The 18,043-nt window shown below is 47.1% G+C and overlaps 1 protein-coding gene across 1 annotated transcript; it reads left to right on the forward strand.

The window, feature by feature from the left end:
• Positions 1 to 361: 361 nt before the first annotated feature.
• On the forward strand, positions 362 to 16,849 carry DNAJB11 (DnaJ heat shock protein family (Hsp40) member B11). The gene is made up of 3 exons (XM_044304492.1): positions 362 to 534; positions 6,844 to 7,000; positions 16,748 to 16,849. The coding sequence occupies exons 1-3, from the start codon at positions 461 to 463 to the stop codon at positions 16,847 to 16,849; spliced, it is 333 nt and encodes a 110-aa protein (XP_044160427.1). The 5' UTR covers positions 362 to 460.
• The last annotated feature ends 1,194 nt before the right edge of the window (positions 16,850 to 18,043 follow it).

The raw sequence follows: 18,043 nt of genomic DNA on the forward strand, positions 1-18,043 counted from the left end.
GAAGTGTATACATATGCAGTAAACATGGATATTTCACGTAATAACTCAAAAGTGCCCATCTTCGACTGTACAAACAGTTGGGAGGAATGCAGCACCAGGCGCCCTCTTCTGCCCTGACCGTCGCTGTCACGTCACTGTTGGGAGGTGACGTTGGATAGAATGTCCGGAAGCCGACTAATCAGCAAAGGAACCGCCCCTTCTTATGCAGCAGCTAGGCGATTGGTCAGGCAAGTGAGAACGGCAACGTGCCATGTCTTTACCTGTCATTGGACGAGCGAACCCGGAAGTGACAGCAGGTAAACGCTGATTGGCTGATTTTGCGGCACTGGCGCTGACGTTGTTCTGTGTGATTGGCTGTAGTTGGTTCAGTGCAAGGTGAATAGGAAACTGGTTCTCTGGAGAGGGGCGCTTATGTTCTAACAGCGGAGGTGACAACCAGAGTCGTGTCCGTACAGGAGTCATGAAGCTCGGCCCTTTATCGTGGAGCAGCGTGTGCCTGCTGCTTGTCTATGTGCTGGGAGTGGTAGCTGCCGGGTGAGTATGTAAGAGGGCTGCCTTCCCTTTGTGAATAGCGCTTATCAGCTGTAGTGTGCAGTCAGGGATGTGTTCTGTCTTTTTACATGGGGGCATAGTGCCACCCAGAAGTACCATGCAGCCACCAGCCTTCTCTCCGTTGCCATTCTGGATGCCACTACAGGCTGGCCGTCAGCCAGCCATACTTAGAACAGCAGGAACACCATAGGCTCTTTACTGACACAGGGCGGAACCCTTGTCTGTGCTGGAAAATTGCCCACAGGCCTCCATGAATGTGGGTACTCCAGTAAGTGCATAGCAATCAAGTTAGGGTGGGTTTGCACTAGAATTATGCCATTCTGTGATAGGTTCAGTTTACAACGGAATGCAAAACGGAAGCCTTTAAGAGGCATTCCGTTTTGCTCCGTCCTAATAGAAGTCTATAGGTAAGCATAATGGATCAGTCTGGTTTCCGTTATGCAGGACGGAAACAAAGTCCTTTTGATAGGACTTTGTTTTCCATCCTGCATAACGGAAACCAGACGGATCCGTTATGCTTACCTATAGACTTCTAATAGGACGGAGCAAAACGGAATGCCTCTTAAAGGCTTCCGTTTTGCATTCCGTTGTAAACAGAACCTATCACAGAATGGCATAATTCTAGTGCAAACCCACCCTTAGACATGTTCCTGTGTAGAGTAAAAGTGATGCAGAGGAAACTTAGCTCAGTTACCCAACCAATCAGATTCCGCCTTTATGTTTTAGAGGGCCTTTGGAAAATAACAGGATCAATCTGATTGGTTGCTGTGGACAACAAAGCTAGTTTTTATTTGCACCAGCACAGGGTAATATTCAGAAGCTAATCCCTAAAACAACCTGTGGCAAAAGTTACATAATGACAGCAATCCAAATGGAAATCTTTGAATTAATAAACTTAGAATAAATGAATTTAAGTTGCCAGCCTGGTAGTTCCATGCATTTCTGTGTCTGCCACAGATATTTCAAAGCCAGGACCTGTCAGGCATATGTCATTGACTTACACAGGAGTCACTGGGCCTGATCACCGCCATGTGACAGCGAAGCCTCTCCCAGATTAGAGAAATGTAAAAAATGTCACTTGGCAGCAATTCATTTGGGGTGTACGGCAGTGGTTTATTGCCGGGTTACGGCTGCAATACCAGATCCAATTTCATTCTACTGAATAGAGCTTGGATTACTGTATTGCATATCGCTGACACATTCTGCAGCGCTTTACAGACATTAGCATCAAGCTGTCTCCAAGTTCCCTATCAGTATGTTTCTGGAGTGTGGAAGGAAACTGGAGAACACACACACACACACACACTCTCTATGCAGATGTTAGTATATGTATTGTGGCCATAACACTGACGCTTACATGACGGTATTACTGTGCTGTGAGACTGACCTAACTCATAATGTGTCAAAGCATCTGAAAGTGGGTTTCCCAAAAAACATCACTTTTCCATGTGCTCTTTTATGACCTCTGCTAGGGAGGACTCAGTTGACCAAGTTTGTCCATGTCTGGTCTTTGCTTTTCTTGGGTGCAGATGCAATATGGGGCGAGTATGTCTTAGGAAGACCCAAAATTGGAGGCTCACCTTGTGGAGTTATGCTCAATAAGGCACACCTCTATTGTAGGCATGTAGCATAAGCAAAGTTGCCCAGTGTGCAGCCGCAGCCTAGGTGCTTTCAGGAGAGGTGCCCGGTCTTTCAGCTTGACATGATGACAACTTTTTTTTATTCTAGGTCATGGACAGAGACTATGCATTTTCTGGACAAAAAAACCCCTTCATCAGGTTCGAAATGCACGCACCAGCATGTGATTATGCAGCTGGGGTTCCAAACCTGAACTTCTAAGTTACAGCCTCGGGCACGTTGCACAGATGAGGCTGAGAAGAGTACATCTAGTGTCACTGAAGTCAGGTTTGTTGTCCTCGGCCTTATCTGTGCAACATGCAGGTGCCTGATGCTGCTGGAGAGGGGTCCCAGACTCCTCTATCGTAAGTAACTGGGCTGGACTGGGAACTTAATGTCCCTGGAAAAAACCTAAAGGTTACCCCATGTTGTAGGCAGGTCTAAATTGAAAGAAGCCGGGGCAACAAAAGTAGGTGGGGCCACCAATGCCACACTGCAGCACAAAATACTGCCCCAGCAGAATCAAATACCACAGTGCAGCACACAGCACAAAATACTTTTCCAGCTGAACCAAATACCACAGTGCAGCTCAGAGTACTGCCTCAGCAGAAGCGGAGGCCGCAGTGCAGCTCAGAGTACTGCCTCAGCAGAAGCGGAGGCCGCAGTGCAGCTCAGAGTACTGCCTCAGCAGAAGCGGAGGCCGCAGTGCAGCTCAGAGTACTGCCTCAGCAGAAGCGGAGGCCGCAGTGCAGCTCAGAGTACTGCCTCAGCAGAAGCGGAGGCCGCAGTGCAGCTCAGAGTACTGCCTCAGCAGAAGCGGAGGCCGCAGTGCAGCTCAGAGTACTGCCTCAGCAGAAGCGGAGGCCGCAGTGCAGCTCAGAGTACTGCCTCAGCAGAAGCGGAGGCCGCAGTGCAGCTCAGAGTACTGCCTCAGCAGAAGCGGAGGCCGCAGTGCAGCTCAGAGTACTGCCTCAGCAGAAGCGGAGGCCGCAGTGCAGCTCAGAGTACTGCCTCAGCAGAAGCGGAGGCCGCAGTGCAGCTCAGAGAACTGCCTCAGCATATAGTGTAGCTGAGAGGTATTAGTAGGAGGGACACTATGCAAATACAAAAGAGCTCCTCCTCCTCGGGCTATACTCCCCGACTCCACCAGGAGGAACTCAGTCTTTGCTTAGTGTCTGGTGAAGGAGGTTTGCACTTTTTCATTCGTCTCCCTTTTGTTATTTTTCTTCCAGCTGGGGACGCAGGTCGGCATTGCGCCTTCCTGGTCCCCCATGGAGTGCCCGCCGCCGTCTGTTGGACGTCGCCAGGCTGCCTCCATTATCCCCCCAAGATGGCAAGTGGATCCGAGCTCGACCTGTCAGCTCCGGTATCCCACCAGCTCCTGGGTCACCTGCTGCCACCCTGCACCAGAGCACTGCTCTCCTGAGCAAGGAGTCAGATGTTTGAAGAGGTGCATCCCTGCTGGTCCTGGAGTCGAGGGAGAAGATCTGCAGGAGCAGATAAGTATGAAGCTGCACCTCTGTGTTGGACTTTCTAAGCCGCAACAAGGTGGATCCAGGTGAGTGGTCTCTGCATCCAAAAGTGTTCGAAGAAATCTGCCACAGATGGGGCCGTCCAGATGTGGACTTGATGGCGTTCAGGCTCAACAACAAGCTCCCAGTGTTCTTGGCTCGCGCCCGAGATCCGAAAGCGTACGGAGTGGACGTGCTGGTGTCTCCGTGGCAGGACTTCAGCCTCCTCTATGTCTTCCCTCCATTTCCTCTTCTACCAAAGGTTCTACGCAAGATCGAGGCGGAAGGGATCCCGACTGTTCTCATCGTCCCCAGAGTGGCCTCGCCGAGTGTGGTTTTCGGACATGGCTCGGACGCTGGCGGACGCCCCATGGCTTCTTCCCGACAGACAGAACCTACTACTGTCTCAGGGCTCACTCTTCCACCAGAATTGACGGTCTTTTTGTTTAACGGCGTGGCTGTTGAAACCGCAATCCTGAAGAAGAGGGGGTTCTCGGATTCAGTGATTATAACCATGATCAAAGCGAGGAAGTCTTCTTCCTCCCGGATTTACTATCGTACCTGGAAGGCCTTCCTGTCCTTTTGTGAGAGTTTGGGGTTTCCTCCCCTTCGCTTTTCCATCCCGATGGTGCTGTCTTTTCTTCAGTCCGGGCTTGAGAAGGGACTGTCGCTTAGTTCCCTGAAAGGTCAGGTTTCATCGCTGGCCGTCTTTTTTTCAGAGATCCCTTGCTCTTATGGGTCCTGTGAAGACCTTTCTTCAGGGGGTGGCATATTCGGTTCCTCCGTATGTTCCCACTTTGCTTCCTTGGGATCTCAATTTGGTCCTGCGCGCTCTGCAGTCGGCCCCCTTCGAGCCTTTGAGGGAGGTCTCTCTGACTGTTCTCACCTGGTAAGTGGTCTTCCTTGTGGCCATAACTTCCATCAGACGGGTGTCGGAGCTGGCCGCTCTTTCCTGTCAGGAGCCTTTTCTGGTTTTCCACCAGGATAAGGTTGGGCTCCATCCGGTCCCCTCCTTTTTGCCCAAGGTGGTCTCTCCCTTCCACCTTAATGAGGATCTTGTCCTGCCTTCCTTTTGCTCTTCTCCGGCTAACCGCAAGGAACACACTCAGCATTCCCTGGATGTCGTGCGGGCCCTGAAGGTGTATCTCGCGGCTACTGCTTCTGTCCGCCGTTCAGATTCCCTATTTGTGATTCCTGAGGGGCCTTGCAAGTGTCTGGCGGCCTCCAAGGTCACTGTGGCGCGCTGGATCAGCTCGGCTATTTCCGCGGCTTATCACGCCTGTGGTAGAGTTCCCCCGGCTAGGATTACCGCTCACTCCACTAGGGCGGTGGGGGCTTCCTGGGCAAGACGCAATCGTGCCTCTGCGTCTCAGCTGTGTAAGGCGGCCACCTGGTCGTCCTTGCATACCTTTTACAACGTTTTATCAGTTGCATTCACTGGCTTCGGCTGATGCTGTCTTTGGCCGCAGGGTCTTGCAGGCTGTGGTTCCTGTTGGACGTTCCTCCTGGCGGTGCTGATATTTTTTCCCACCCCATGGACTGCTTTAGGACGTCCCATGGTCTGTGTTCCCCAATGGAAAAAAGTATGAGAAAAGGAATTTTTTCTTTTTCTTTGTGAAACTCGCCTGTAAAATCTTTTTCTCGTCTTTTCCATTGGGGGACACAGCTCCCACCCATTCTGCCTGTTGCAGGAGGGGTCTTCAGTTCAGTTTCTGTTTATGGTTGGACCTTTATGGCTTGTTCCGATGGTTTCCATAATTTATTTATTTATTTATTTATTTTTTTGCTCCTTCTCCTACTGCTTGTGCAACGCCTGAGTTCCTCCTGGTAGAGTCGGGGGGTATAGCCCGAGGAGGAGCTCTTTTGTATTTGCATAGTGTCCCTCCTACTAATACCTCTAAGCTATACCCATGGTCTGTGTCCCCCCCCCCCAATGGAAAAGAGGAGAAAAAGATTTTACAGGTGAGTTTCCCAAAAAAATCTCCTTTTTTGTACCTGGCTGGTACCCAAGAGGAGGGCTTGGGTGGCTCACTGGGCATCGGCCCACCTGGAAATTTCCCTATAGAGTCTATGGCTAGTCTATCCATAGTTTAAAATGCTAAACCCACTGCATAGCAATGTTTAGTGGTCCTAAATTATTATTATTATTATTATTTATTATAGCAGTTTATTCAAGGTCACTGTACATATAAAAAGTGTGTACATACGTAATGCAGAAAGAAGCACAATAAGCATGAATAAGATGAGTTACAAAAATGGTACAGGATATAGAGGGTTTACAATCTACAAGGGTTGAGGTAATGATAGAAGCTGCTGTTATGGCAGTATAGTGTCATTGTAACGCCATGTTTTCCTGTTGGCATCATGCAGGCCGATTATCAAAATTAAAGGACTTGTTCACCTCTAGTGATCTTTTCTGCAGACTCCCTAGTGTGGCTAGACCCGTGCTGGGAATTATACTTACCTGATTCCTGCCGCTGCAATTCCAGCTCTGCTGGTCCTGGATAGCCCACCTTGAGTCCATCCAGGCTGTGAAGTCCATAGAAAAGGTCACCAGGGGGTGAACAACCCCTTTTGATATTGATAACTATATGATGCCAACAAGAAAACATAGTTACATTTGGGGCCACTAATCCACCAGCACATTGTTATGCAGTGGGTTTAGCATTTTAAACATTCATATCTAAAATCTATCCATTTATGCATTAAAGGGGTTTTGCCATCACATACAATGGGGGCATATTGCTATGATATGCCCTCATTATCTGATAGGCGCGGGTCCCACCTCTGGGACCCGCACCTACAACAAGAACGGAGCGGAGAAATTAATGGAGGGTGCACTGTGCATGCGCAGCTGCCCTCCATTAGTTTCAATGGGGTTGCCGAAAAACTGGCTTGGCTTGGCTATTTCTGTCTGCCCCATCGAAATGAATGGGTGTGCTCCCATTCACTTGTATGGGAGCAGCGGTGAGCAGCACTTGGTGGTGAATGGACCCCGGGAAAACCAGGGTCCTCCAGCCACAGCTCTCCCCGCTCCGTTCTCCTTGGAGGAGTCTGGGACTGAGTCTAAATAACTCCTTAAAATTTTGCAATAACTAGACTTTTCTCTCATTTTTGGTTTGCTAATAGTAACACACAGTAATTTTTTATTTATTTATTTCAGACGCGACTTTTATAAAATCCTGGGGGTTTCACGTGGCGCTTCTGTAAAGGATATAAAAAAGGCTTATAGAAAACTAGCATTACAGTTGCATCCGGACCGAAATCCAGATGATCCACAAGCACAAGAAAAGTTCCAAGATTTAGGTGCTGCCTATGAGGTTTGTAAAAATTTTGAAAGGCTATAAGCTGTGATGTAATAATTAGGCAGGCCATTCCCTAGGGTTAACACAGATGGGCTGAATTTGTACATTACATTTACATCATGCATCATTACAAAATGTTGCGACTAATGTTTCAAGTTCACGTACAAGGTTCAGGTTACCTAAGAATTCCGTTATGGATTCCGCTACCACGCACCATAACTTATGGTCTGTAGTTGCGAAATCCATAACGGAGTTCTTAGATAATCTGATCCTTTTACGCCGAACTTGAAACACAAGTTTGCTTATCCCTAGTTGTGACCACATTACGCTTTTTGTGAGGCAAGGTAACCCAAAAAATGTTTTGTCTTTTACAATGTTCACCTGACAGGGTAGATCATGTGATATTTTTATAGATCAGGTCGTTACGGACGCGGAAATACCTAATACGTCTATTTTATTTTGGTTTTACACAGTGAATAATATTTTATTTATTTTCCCCTCACCCATGACGGCACCCCATGCGACCAGGGACCTCCCATCCGGGACAGGAAACCTGAGAAGATAAAAGGTTCACACCCCCACCATGCACCAGTTCAGGTTTCCTGTCCTCCGGATAGGAAGTCCCTGGGAAGACTCCTCGTCGTTCTCACCTGCAGCCGGGGGGAGGCCCAGGTTCTTATCCGGTGGGTGGCCTCCCCCAGGTGGCGTTATGCTCTCCGGGGCTGCTGCCTACAAGTCTGGGCTCCTTCTTCCCCCACATCCCGGCGCTGGCCTGAGGGAGCCGCTATGGCCGTGTTCAGGCGGCGTCCCTCCTTACTTCCGGGGGCCGGTCTCCTGCGGCGTCGCAAGGGGGCGTCTGCGCATGCGCGCGCCCCGACGCGGGGGGGCGGGGCTTAACCCGGAAGTTGGGTTCAGCGCTGATGTGTGCCCCGGCGCGTCCCTAAAATATAAATGGGGCAGAGGGGGGGAACCCAGCCGGCTGATGTGGCACACAGTGTGGTGCTGAAGAAGCTCTTGATTCCTGAAGAATGTCGGAGCCTGCGGACGGACGCGCCGAACCCCTGGAACCCTCAAGGCCTGCAAGTCCGGTACTAGTCCTGAGGAGTGGGGGCTGAAAGAAAAAGACCTTTGGTGAGACGTACCTTTTTCTTACTAATGGGGTGTTATCTGCTTGATTTGTGTAGGTGTTAAAGCCCCCCAAAAAAGCGGCCTCTAAGACGAAGCATAAGGAGTGTGCGGGATGTAAGGCCCCCCTAGCTTCCTCATATTCTAAGCCGTTATGCACCCCATGTATCGATAAGTTGGTGGCGGAGGAATCTCAGAGCCTCTCTAGGAATATGAGATCTTTAATAAGATCAGAGGTGAAAGCCTCCTTAAAATCCTTGAGTAAGAATCGCCCGCGGTCTCCGGAAAAATCTCCAGATGTTAGGGATTCGGATATAGACCAGTCTGACGTGGAAGAGAGAGAAGCGGGCCAGTTACTCTCTAATGACGCTACTTCGTCAGCGGAGGAAGAAACAGGGGGCTCCTATTTCTCACCCGAAGACACCCAAAACCTCCTTAAAGCAGTCAGAGCAACTATGCAGTTAGAGGAGGAAAAACAGGCTAAGTCGACAGCAGATATTGCCTTTCAGGGGTTAGGTCCCAGAAAACAGAGGGTTTTCACCATTCATGAGAATGTCCAAGCATTGATTAAAAAGGAATGGAAAAATCCCGATAGGAAGTTTTTTATCCCAAGCTCCGTTAAAAGAAAATATCCTTTCGATGAGAAGGTAGCAGCCTGTTGGGACAAGGCCCCCACGGTTGACGCTCCAGTAGCGAAGATTGCTAAAAAGTCTGCACTGCCGTTTGATGATTTAGGTAGCCTGTCTGACCCTCTGGATAAGAAAGCGGACTTTTACTTGAAAAAGGCCTGGGAATCATCCTCTACCTGCCTGAGACCAGCGGTGGCAGCGTCTTGGGTCTCTAGGTCGCTGCATATCTGGCTGGAACAGTTAGAGCAGCATCTCAGTGAGAAGAAGCCAAGAGAGGAGGTGTTGGCCTCCCTTCCCACCTTTTTTAAGGCCGTAGATTTTTTAGCCGATGCCTCCACGGATATTGTTAGGTTTTCCGCCAGATCATCCGCTATGTCCAATGCGGCCAGGAGAGCGATTTGGTTGAAGTCCTGGAAGGCTGATCAGGGTTCTAAGGCTAGGTTATGTTCTATCCCCTGTGAGGGTGACAGGCTCTTTGGATCCTCTCTCGACGATATACTTGAGAAAGCCTCAGACAAAAAGAAGGGATTTCCAGCTCCTCAACGCCCCCCCTTTCGTAGATACCAAGGTAAAAGGCAAAGGGGTAGGCAGTACGATAGAAGAGAAAAGGATAAATTTCCTAAGAAATCCGGAGGTTTCCTTTTTAAATCCCAGGATCCTAGACCCAAAGATAAGCAATGACGCCGAACCCCAGGTAGGGGGAAGATTGTCTCTGTTTCTCCCGGCCTGGAAAGACATAACCAAGAATGGCTGGATCTTGGGGGGGATTGGAGAGGGATTCCGGCTGGAGCTCCTGTCCCGTCCCCGGGATTCGTTCATTCTGACAGATTACCCCAAGGATCTAGTCAAAAGACAGGCCTTAGAGTCAGAGGTCCTGCTGCTTCTGCAAAAAGGGGTGGTTGTCCCGGTTCCGCAGGCAGAGAAGGGCAGGGGGTTCTACTCCCCTCTTTTTTTAGTAAAAAAACCCAACGGCTCCTTCAGGGTAATCCTAAACCTGAAGAGATTAAACAGATTCCTCAGCTACAAAAGATTTCGTATGGAGACCATAAGATCGGCCATAGATCTCCTATCAAAGGATTGCTGGATGGCGACTCTGGACCTAGAGGACGCGTACTACCACGTGCCAATTCATGTGTCCTCCCAGAAGTATTTGAGGACAGCAGTCTGGGTTCAGGGGGATTGTCTGCACCTGCAATACAGAGCCCTGCCTTTTGGGGTTTCTCAGGCCCCAAGAATCTTCACCAAAGTGATTGCGGAAGTTGCCTCCTTTCTAAGGTTGTCAGGGGTTCCGTTGCTGCCATATCTGGACGACTTCCTGTTTATTTCCCAGACCAGGGAAGGCCTGGTCCGAAACATCGAAGTTTCCTGCGCCCTATTAAAGAACTTGGGCTGGAAAATAAATTGGGTAAAGTCTTGCCTAACGCCATCTCAGAGCTGTGTATTTTTAGGCATCCTGTTAGACTCCCGAGTAGAAAAGTCCTTCCTCCCGTCCACCAGGATATGCTCCATCAGGGAGCATGTTTGGGATCTTTTCAGATCCTACCTCTGCTCGTTCAGGAGGGCAATGGCGGTGCTGGGCCACCTGACAGCAACCTTTCCAGCAGTCCCATATGCACAAGCCCACACAAGGAAGCTACAATCAAGCATCCTGCGCCAGTGGGACGGCCGCAAGCAGTCGTTGGACCGGATTTTCCACTTATCCGCGGAGGCGAGAGTGTCTCTCCTTTGGTGGACTGTGACAGAGAATCTCTCAGCCGGAGTACCATGGTCCTTTCAGGATCCGATAGTATTAACAACGGATGCCAGCCCGTGGGGTTGGGGGGCCCACTCGGAGAACAAAGGTTGGCAAGGGAGATGGGATTTGAAAACCAGAAAGGCCACCTCAAACTTCAAAGAATTAAAAGCAGTGGAGATGGCCCTAAGAGCAATAGCTCCGGACATATCCTTCAGGAACATAATCCTATACTCAGACAACTTAACTACAGTGGCATACATCAACCATCAAGGCGGAACAAGGGTACCTCCTCTGGCAACACTTTGTCAACAGATCTTTCAGTTAGCAGAACAGAAACATCTATCTCTGTCGGCAGTCCATATAAAAGGGAAGGAGAACATAGTAGCCGATTTTCTGAGTCGCACCCAGCTAAAACAGGGAGACTGGTGCCTAAACCCAGAGGTCTTCTCCCAGTTAACACAGAAATTCGGCCTCCCCACGGTCGACCTATTTGCCTCCAGGAAGAACAGGAAAGTGGAAAGGTTCTTCTCCATAAATCGTCTGGACGATCCAACAGCTTTAGACGGTTTGGCACAGAATTGGTCTCAGGAGGAGGGTTACGCCTTCCCTCCTTTTTCCCTAATCCCGCAGGTTCTGAAAAAAGTCCAGAGAGAGAAAGCGACAATTACCCTGGTGGCCCCAGCGTGGCCGAAAAGGTCCTGGTTCTCGTGTCTCCTAGACCTAGCAGTGGCCCCCCCGTGGATGCTGCCCCCTCGGGAGGATCTATTATTTCAGGGCCCAATCCTGCATCCCAATCCAGAGATTTTGCATCTGGCAGCATGGAGGCTGAAAGGGAGATTTGGTTAGGCCGGGGTCTGTCCCAATCTGTAGTATCCACAATGTTGGGGAGTAGGAAAGCCACCACAGCCAGAAAATATAATAAGATTTGGGAAGTCTTTTCCTCCTTTTTAGGGATCAGTCCTGACCCCTTCTCCCCTCCCAATGTCTCTAGGGTCCTAGACTTTCTGCAAGCTGGCTTGGATAAGGGGCTTAGGGCTTCCACACTAAGAGTGCATGTGGCAGCCTTGAGTTACTTTTTCGATTCCCAGTTGGCCCTGCACCCTTGGGTTAAAAGGTTTCTGTCAGCAGCTTCCAGGATCCGCCCTTCGATAAGACCCTTGTCCCCTCCTTGGGACCTAAACACGGTCTTGACTGCCCTGTCACAGAAACCTTTTGAGCCCTTGTCTGACATACCCATAGACATGCTCTCCTTTAAGATGTCCTTTTTACTGGCCATTACTTCAGCTAGGAGAATCTCAGAGATACAAGCTTTTTCGGCCTTTCCTCCTTATACCCAGGTTCTGGACGACAAGGTTATTATTAGGCCTCTCCCGTCCTTCCAGCCCAAGGTGGTTTCGGACTTCCATAGAAGTCAGGATGTTGTCCTTCCATCCTTTTGTCCTAATCCCTCTAATAGTTTAGAAAGGGAGTTTCATTGCCTGGACATCATAAGATGTCTGCTTGCCTATTTAGAGTCTACCTCGGCTTGGAGGTTGGAAGAAAACCTCCTTATTCAGTTTTGGGGTAGGAATAAGGGGCGGAAGGTATCCACGGCAGTTATTGCTAGGTGGGTGAAAAGGGCCATTTCCGAAGCCTATTTAGCGCAGGGTCTCTCGCCCCCTTCAGGGTTCGGAGCCCACTCCACCCGAGCGGTAGCTACGTCCTGGGCCGAGAAGGCGGATGCCTCCCTGGCTCAAATTTGTAGAGCAGCAACTTGGAGCTCGCAGCATACTTTTTTGAAGCATTACAGGCTCCAACTTCATACGGATTCCGCCTTTGGTAGGAAGGTACTTCAGGCGGTTGTCCCCCCCTAAGTTGACTTTAATAGTCTATCTCGCATGGGGTGCCGTCATGGGTGAGGGGAAAACAACATTGCTTACCGGTAATTGTTTTTCTCGATACCCATGACGGCACCCCCAAAATTTTCCCTTCCCTATATAAAAAAAAATAAAAATAAAATAAAAATATGTAATAAATAAAAATAGATAAATTAAGAGGGGGAGCTAATGGGCTTAGTACCCTTTATTAGGTTATATGCGGAGTAGTCCGCTACTGCCTATAGGTTTCTGAGAGCCCTCTCTCTTGAGTATTGTAGAGATATAATGTACCATATTGGATCTCTCTCTTTTCTTTCTTATGTGTATCCACCTCCGGAGTACTGTTTATTACTATCACTGGTGCATGGTGGGGGTGTGAACCTTTTATCTTCTCAGGTTTCCTGTCCCGGATGGGAGGTCCCTGGTCGCATGGGGTGCCGTCATGGGTATCGAGAAAAACAATTACCGGTAAGCAATGTTGTTTTCTGGGCCGATTGTCTTAGGTAGGGTCTCGTTTTTTGCGAGATGAGATGACAGTTTGGTACCATGTTGGGGCACATATTACTTTTTGATAGCTTGGTATTACACTTTTTGTGTTGTACGTTGATAAAAAAAAAAAAAAAATTTTATATATATTTTTTTTTTATTCCTTCCCCCACGACAGCACCACAGAGAGAGAGGATCCACCCCCAGGGACAGGAAACCTGCAGGATAAAAAGGTGGAGCCGCTTTCCAACCTCAGTGGTTTCCTGTCCCTGGATTGGGAGACCTGCAGTTTTTCTTTCAGGTTCATACCAATAGCATGGAAGTCCCAGAAAGACAGTTGAGGAGGAGTGAGGGAATCCCTCCCTCCTATGACTTGGCCGCGCTGATCCCAGTGAAGTGAGCGAGCTTTGAAGCTGCCCGCACCACTGCCACCAATGAATGTGCCGCTATTAATTAAAGCAGGAGGCGGGACAGAGCTTGGCGAACAGCAGTGGCAGCAGCCTCCTCCTTTTCAGTGTCCTCCCCAGAGTCAAGCAGCCAGCATAGCAGGTGCCTGGACACTGTGCCACCAATGATAATTGACCATTAATACAAATAGAGGCAGGTGCTGGCGGTACCCGCTTCCTGTATCTGTATTAAAGGCTAATTATCATTGGTGGTGCGGTGTGCGCCCCCCCCCCCCCAGCATTAAAATAATTGGTGACGCAGTGTAACACCTTACCCCCCCCCAAGTATTAAAATCCCCTCCACCTCATTGGTGGTACAGTGGCAGTTCTGATCGGAGCCCCAGCAATGTAATCCTGGGGCTCTGATCGGTTACCATGGCAGCCAGGATGCTACTGAAGTCCTGGCTGCCATGGTAAGCTCCCTGCTGCTGTGTTCATTATGCACAGGGCAGCAGGCAGAGTGCAAAGTCTTATCAACCCTTCCTGTAAGACGTGTGTTCCACATGAAGCACTTCCAGTTAAGGAGGCCAGATTTGCATTCCAGACGCACTAAATGGGGTCAGGAGCAGTTAAAACGGAGTGAGATGGCTGGAAGGCCGGCGTGATTCTTCTGCCTGCACTCCATCTGGACCTTGGATTATCTGGGTACTCCTGCTTCCCTTCATACAAAAAAAAAAAAATATATATATATATATATATATATATGTCTACAGACCCCTGTTAACGTGTCAGGTTTCTATAACCTGGGATGTAGCTGTGTTCAGAATTAAGCAATCACCTTAAAAATCATGTTATATAGGAGTTAGCATACATCTCCCATCATTTAAAGTGCCTCTGATTTAATCCAAAATAAAGTTCAGCTGCTCTAGTTAGTCTTTCCTGAAATTTTCTTAGTCCCATCCCACAGCAAAAGCCATGGTCCACAGAGATCTTCCAAAACATCAGGGGGATCTTATTGTTAAAATGTATCAGTCAGGAGAAGGGTACAAAATAATTTTCATGGCATTAGATATACCATAGAACATAGTGAAGACAGTTGAAGCTCATCAAGAGAATGCTAAGAGTGTGCAAAGCAGTAATCAAAGCAAAAGGTGGCTACTTTGAAGAACCTAGAATATGACATATTTTCAGTTGTTTCACACTTTTTTGTTATGTATATAATTCCACATGTGTTAATTCATAGTTTTGATGCCTTCAGTGTGAATCTACAATTTTCATAGTCATGAAAATAAAGAAAACTGTGTGTGTGTGTGTGTGTGTATGTATGTATGTATGTGTGTGTGTGTATGTATGTATGTATATATATATATATATATATATATATATATATATATATATATATAAATAGATAGCAAAAGGATGAGGCAGCACTCCAACTTCAGGTGAAAAACCGTGGATCCTTTATTCCCTCCACGGTTTTTCACCTGAAGTTGGAGTGCTGCCTCATCCTTTTGCTATCTATATTCATCTATAGCCGTTTGAGCCTGCGGCTTTGAGGATATCATTGCACCCACACCTTTTTTGGTCTTGTGCTGCTGGTTGTGTTTTTTTGTTTTTTTTATATATATATATATATATATATATATATATATATATATATATATATATATATATATTCTCAAATCGCCTCCCTTTCCTTAAAATACTAAAACTAAAAAAAATTAAACATCATGGGCATTGCCGCGTGCGAAAATGCCCATGCTATTAAAATGTAACAATATTAATGGCGTAAAGGGAAAACAATCAAAACAGCCAATTTGTCATTTTTTTGCCACTTCAACTACCCAATAATTGAAACGCACTTCAAATTAGTATCACTGAAAAGAACAGATCATCACACAGCCCCGTACACAACTACAAAGAAGTTATAGGGGTCTGAATATGGTTATTAAAAAAAATTCCTCCAAAGGTTTAAATTTTTTTATTTTTAGTATTAAAACGCAAGAAAAATTATACAAGTGTGGTATCGTTGTAACCGTACTGACCTGGAGAAATGAAGATAACAGGTAAATTTTACCACATAGTGTACAGTGTAAAAATAAAAACCTTTTATCAGAATTGCATTTTTTTTTACAAATTCTACCCCATTTGGATTTTTTTTTTCCCCCGCTTTCTACTGCATGGTATGCATGGTGCCATTAGAAAGTACAACTTGTCCCGCAAAAAATAAGCCCTCATAAGGCTATGTGAATGGAAAAATAAAAAGTTAGGACTATGGGAAGGCAGGGCGTGAAAAACGAAACCGCAAAAAAATGGAAAATCCCAGGGTCCTTAAAGGGACTCTGTCACCAGTTTCTAACCCCCCCTTTTATAACTATGGTTCTCTCCATGGTCCCCTTCTCATTACAAAGCTGTTGTTATAAGTTAAATCCGCCGTGTAGTTTTCATAAAAATCGCTTTTATCTAACCTGTCAATCTTCAGGATAAGGTGCCCAGGGCGTTTCTGATGGTCTGAATCTGCCGCTCTTCGCCGCCGCCGTTGGTGCCTAGCTCCTCCCATGATCCTTTCAGCGCCACCTCGATGTAATGCAATCCGCCTCCGGCTCTCCTCAGTGCCCCCTCCTCCTTTTCAAAGATCTCGCGCGTGCGCACAGGCCTGTGCCTGATGCGCCCGTGCGGACGCTTAGATTCTGCCTCGTTGAGCGAAGTGCGCATGCGCGCGAATTACAGATCCGGCAAATTACAGATCCGGCAAGTGTTCTGGAATTTTGGACGGAATCTCTGTCCTGAAAAGGCAAAAAGACTTAACTGAAGACATCCCGATGCATCCTGAACGGACTGCTCTCCATTCAGAATGTATGGGGATAAAACTGATCAGTTATTTTCCGGTATTGAGCCCCTAAGACGGAACTCAATGCCTGAAAAGAATAACCCTAGTTTGAAAGTACCCCAAGTTCATGTATGTGTTGGAGGCTCTGTCAGGACCCTCCAACGCAGATCAGCTTTTTGCCTGCATTCCATGACTGAACAGAAGAACTGCATACCAGACGAAGATGTGAACTAAGCCTAAATTATACCCTAAAATGGTACTACAATAAAAACAAACCTTCAAACCGCTGCATATATAGAACCCTTAAAAAGTTATAGCTCTAGAAATGTGACCCAAGAAGAAATGGGGGGAGGGGGGGGGGGACCTGGTCATTAAGGGATTAGAGCAGACTGATAAGTTGAGTGCAGCCATTGTAGCTGTATGTATCACAGATCTTTTTCCGTTGGTTATCCTGACCGGGCTCTATGGGAGAGCAGAAATCTAGCCACTCACTGTGGCTTACTTTGCCAAGTTTTGACTGTAGCATATGCAGGCCGTGGTTGGCAAGATGTTCACATAAAAATGGTTCATTATAAAGTCTGAAGGACTCTAGTGATGCCTTGTAATCAGACACTCAGTTTTTTTTATTGTATCAGGTTGTATTCCATGCATCCCATTGGATTGTATTTAAAAAGTAATATAAATGGTGATTGTTCAGCATGGCTTTCATATCTAGGTACTTTCTGATGAAGAAAAAAGAAAACAGTACGATGCATATGGTGAAGAAGGCCTTAAAGATGGCCATCAAAGTTCCCATGGTGACATATTCTCACAGTAAGTAGTTACTGTATAATCAAATATTCTTCTTCACTTTAGTTGTATTTACACGTGCCGACTGTGCAGGCAATTATCGGGAAGGGAACATTCCTTACAGTTTTATGCAGTGATCACCTCCACGGTTAAAAAAATTGGAAAACCTTTTTAAAATGCATATGGTCTAATAGAGAAGACAGAGTCCTTTAGATAATTCCTTTTAAACGATTGTCCGGCTTAGAAGCCAACTTAACCCTGCCCATAATGTGTGCCAAATTAAATAAATGCACTTATCTGTCCACAGTCCCATTATTCCAGCAGGTCGACTGCCTTTCCGGCCACTTTGGGTCTCTGCTGACCGAAAGAGGCTTGGTCTTGTAACCGCTACTACTATGGTCACATCTGCTAGAACAACACATCACTAACAGTGGCGTGCTGTTCAGCATGTAAATGCCGAAGCTGGTGACTGGAGGCAGCTGTCACAAGACAAAGTCATTTCCGGAACCCATAGCGGCTGGGAATGCCACGACCACAGACAAGTGAGCAACCAGTTGGCTGTGTTTCTGCACAGTCTGACGCTATCCAGTCAATGCTGCCAGTGGCACACTGGAAACACTCAGCTGGACCTTTATTGCAAGTTGAAGGCAACTGCTAGAAGGAATAATAAAGGAATGGAACAATAGAGAGTCCTAGGAATAGATGCTCAAGGATTGTTATTACAAGGTGGATGCAAGTAGTTGCTAAAACAGACAAGAGGTTAAATGTCCTATTTAAGTTGTTAAAGGTTCTCAAGGGGTTGTTCTAGGTCAGACAACCCCTTTTAGTTTCTATATTTAAAAGATTATGACAAAAAGCAACTTTTTAGACTACCTAGGTCTCTTCATCATGTAACACAATGTCTGAAGTCACATATTTATACCCACTAAGACATAGGCATAGTATGGTAAATAACGCCCCTAATAGACTGCACAATTTTTAGGCCAATTATTGGGCATAAGTGTTCATAGGAACACTTTGTTCCCCAAAATTGGCCTGTATGAATGAGCGAACGCCCTTGGCATACGTATTTTTGGTTAGGTCTTCAGGACTTTATTTTTTTTATTTTTATTTTTTTTTAGAAACAATGTTTTTTATTTTATCAAAACATGTGGCTTATAGACCAAAAAATCCACAGTTTTAAATACTTAGCCTTAGAATCATGGATGTTAAGTTGTTGGGG

Source organism: Bufo gargarizans, chromosome 8 (assembly GCF_014858855.1).
Source record: "Bufo gargarizans isolate SCDJY-AF-19 chromosome 8, ASM1485885v1, whole genome shotgun sequence".
NCBI classification, from domain to species: domain Eukaryota; kingdom Metazoa; phylum Chordata; class Amphibia; order Anura; family Bufonidae; genus Bufo; species Bufo gargarizans.

Bases quoted from the DNA above. Each gene is read 5' to 3' on its own strand.
- DNAJB11 (XM_044304492.1), top strand. From the start codon at position 461: ATGAAGCTCGGCCCTTTATCGTGGAGCAGCGTGTGCCTGCTGCTTGTC. The intron at 535-6,843 runs GTGAGTATGTAA...TATTTATTTCAG, and splicing joins CTGGGAGTGGTAGCTGCCGG to ACGCGACTTTTATAAAATCC. The intron at 7,001-16,747 runs GTTTGTAAAAAT...TTTCATATCTAG, and splicing joins ATTTAGGTGCTGCCTATGAG to GTACTTTCTGATGAAGAAAA.